This window comes from Odontesthes bonariensis, chromosome 7, assembly GCF_027942865.1.
Source record: "Odontesthes bonariensis isolate fOdoBon6 chromosome 7, fOdoBon6.hap1, whole genome shotgun sequence".
Classification (NCBI taxonomy): Eukaryota; Metazoa; Chordata; class Actinopteri; order Atheriniformes; family Atherinopsidae; genus Odontesthes; species Odontesthes bonariensis.
Genome location: NC_134512.1, coordinates 13329134 through 13332578, shown reverse-complemented (window position 1 = coordinate 13332578; position 3445 = coordinate 13329134). Strand labels below are relative to the sequence as shown.

At 42.0% G+C, this 3445-nt stretch overlaps 1 protein-coding gene across 1 annotated transcript; it reads left to right on the top strand.

Annotated features, from left to right (window-relative positions):
- The first annotated feature begins 1415 nt into the window (after positions 1-1415).
- LOC142384848 (P2X purinoceptor 7-like) lies at positions 1416-3141 on the top strand. The gene is made up of 4 exons (XM_075471158.1): positions 1416-1540; positions 2374-2443; positions 2517-2671; positions 2914-3141. Exons 1-4 carry the CDS (start codon positions 1416-1418, stop codon positions 3074-3076), a joined length of 513 nt encoding a protein of 170 aa, XP_075327273.1. The 3' UTR covers positions 3077-3141.
- The last annotated feature ends 304 nt before the right edge of the window (positions 3142-3445 follow it).

The window sequence follows — 3445 nt, the reverse complement described above, 5'->3', positions numbered from 1 at the left end:
TGGCAGGAAATGCCCATGAGTTTCCGGCTTGTTGAGATAATTGGCCAATCAGGTCTCATCATCCTAGTTATAAACGCTAGATGGTGATTCATGTTTTATGATTGAACTCGGGTGTTGAGTGCCATCCGCCCATGTACTGTTGTCATTCGGATAGATCGTCTCCCTCTGTGACCTCCCGTGTGTCTGGAACGTTCCCAGTAAGTTTGATTCTCACCTGTCATCAGTCTTGGTTGGATATATATTAAGCAGGTGGTTTTGCCTTAGGTAGATGCGCTCGTTTCCAAAGGTGGATAAGCCTCACGCTGCTGCTTGCTTGGATCACCTGCCTGATTGGTATGTAACATCCGCATCCCAGAACGTCCAATTACTGCAATCGTTTAGTAATACGTTTTATTTATGCCCAGGATTCTAGACTGGCTCCAAATCCGGAGTAATTGGGACATACTACTGCTTGCCTGACTGCTGCTGTGGCCTAAACTGCAGGAACGCTGCATCCTATAAGTTTCATTTCTGTGACCTGGATTTTACACAGCCTCTGGTTGCGCGGCGCATATGGTGCCGATCGATTCGTATCATTGTTTGATAACGGAGGACGCCGCTGATGATTAATTGATTCATTGTTTATTTTATGTCTTGTGTTAAAACTGTAAATATATTGTTTAAATTTCCTTTTTTTACATAAACTTCTTTTTTTTAATTTAATCTTATTTCAGGCGCTGGAGAGCTTCCAGTGGTGGGGATCAGGGTCCTTCTGGTGGCAGAGTCTCCCTAGTGTGGTTGCATGTGTCGCACATTTGGATTTGGGCTGCACCACCGCGTGATTGTGATTGTGATTGTGAGTGAGAGTGTGACATGTGTGCTGTGGGGTGATTTTGAGATGTCTTCCTCCTAACCTGCCTCCCCCACTGGTAAGCCTTAGCATTATTATTACAGCCATTTCCTCATTGTTTTTAACTTGTTTTTAAACCATATCTGTTTTAATAAAATATTTTTCATATTGGAACACGTCTACTGCTTTGGGTAAAACGGACCTGAGTGTCTTTGATTTTGGGGTTGCAACTGCAGCATCATATCACATTTTTGTTTAATTTATTTTTAAGTTAGTTCCGGGTGAAATTCCCAGGGTGGCGTTGTCGGGTTTTAAAGTTCCCATGGCATGGTATAGTAGCGGCACTTTAAATGGGCTTTCGGAGGCTTCAGGATGTTATACCCCCAGGCGTTCTCAAAATTCACCCGGAAAACGCAGATTTGGCCTCTTAGAAGAAAGCCGTATTTCAGCGCTTTCTCCAGTGCCCTGTTTTCCTAATGAGAAGGAAGGATGAGCGCGAGGGGTGTGTCATGGCTGAATGGGGGCGTGTCTGATTCATCTGTTTTGGCTACGCATGTTAGCTGCTAGTAGGAAAAAAAAAATAGAAATGGCAGGTGAGCAAACCATTGTACCGTTCGCCTTCGACCCGGAATCGGACCCTGAAGCCGAGGCGCAGGCAGTTCAGCAACAAACTGCAGATCAGCAGCGCCTTCAGCAAAACGTCTCAGAATGGTGAGTTTGAAATGTTATGTCTGGAAACGTTTATAGTTGGGTCGGTCCGAACCACTGAGGTGCGCAGATACTAGCAGTCGCTTAGCCTACGGTAGCCTAATTAGAGCCGAAATTGTAGTCACCACATCAGGACTACCTAAAATATTATTTTTGCTTACAAAGCGTATAAGTTTCCAACTTATTTTGTAATGTGGGCACGTATTTGCAGTGCTAACATTAGTGAGTATGGCTGCTGGCATCTCCAGTCTCTACACCAAGTAACTTTCTCAATGTTGCCTTGCATTGTACAACAGTAACACTGCCAAATTATTTCCCATAGTACACATTGCCAACATGTTATGAAAAACAACTGGAATAAACGCAGGTGGGTAATTTCATGAAAATTGCAATTGCAATTACCCCCTCAAACACTGTCCTGTTTGGCAAATGATTCTCCACCCAGTGTTGACATGAGGGGAGCGATTTATAACCAAGTTTTCTAGACAAAAAGGTTTACATGCTATAATATACAAAAAAAACAAACCTCATCATATCCTGACCAGGTGCTGGATCCAAAGTGTAACTACACGAAGTGAAACTTATGCTACAGATTTTTGTGTACACCTTTTTAGTAGCCCGTCTTCACTGGGAACAGCCAGCTGTGCGTTGCCCATGTACTTATACAGTAGACTCTGGCATGCAAAAAACATGATAGTAGTCTGACCAGCATGTAATTATTCTCATGCTCACCTGTTAACTCATTTACTTGCCACTAAAGATGTTTCATTGTTATATTTGCCGGCATTACCTGAAAACAGAATATCATTACACTGCCTTTTTTTTTTTAATAATAGGTGTCAATGTGGAATTTGCGAGATAATGCCCACAGAAAGGGAGAATAGATGCTGCATGGAGATCCCTCAGGTAACACTGTAAACATTTGGATCTACCTGTTCCTGAAATGACACTTACCATGTCTAGTTCTAATCTTTATTAGGTCACAGCACTACTAGGAGAAGTGGCGGCAGAGCCAGCATGTATGCTGGATCATCCAGGGTTTGAGCCGGTCTGTCTCAATGTATATTCGCTACAAACCGCTGGGCGAGTCTACAGGCACCATTTTGGCAGTTTACGCCTGAGAAGAACGCATCGGTAAGCGTTGTAAAATAATTACTCATAGCCACATACATAGAGTTTACAGTATACCCACCCAATAGAGCCTGATAATTCAACTATGCAGACAGTATGAAGAGTGTTTGTATATTTATTTACAAGACATTATTAAAACACAATCAAGAATAATCCATAGGAATATGTAAATATGTACAACATAGCAATAACAGAAGAGCAACAACATTCTCTGCAAGTGTCATTTTTTCTATCTGTTCTTCCAGGCGCTTCAGGTATTTGGCCTACAGGCAGTTCGTGGCGTGGTGCTGGGGCTTTTTGGGTCGCCGGATCAGAGTGGTCATTCCTGCCTGTGTGGTCCTGCGTATCCGTGCCGAGTACCCCGATGATGAAGGACACTGCACCGGGTTTAGACTGCCTCGCGTGTGAAAAATTAGGTCCATCAGGACATCCACATACCCTTTTCACACAGAACATTCATACACACTGTACACGCACAACATTTGTATATTTCAGTTAGTCATTTGTACATTTCAATGTTTATTTTTAAATCTATTTATATATTTATATTTGTTCTATATATTTATGTTTGTTTAGATTTCTATTTCTCACATTTTTTGTATTCCTATTTGTTGGAATTAACCTCAGTAAATTTGATACAGGCAAAAGTAGTTGGACTTGAATTCTTGAACTTTTGAGTTCTTACCAAAGGTTGGCTTAGTCTTTTGACATTTGACTGTGCACTCTCCCTTCTTGGATTTGGGAAAGGAGATTTTGAAGAGAGGTACACCGTCTGCT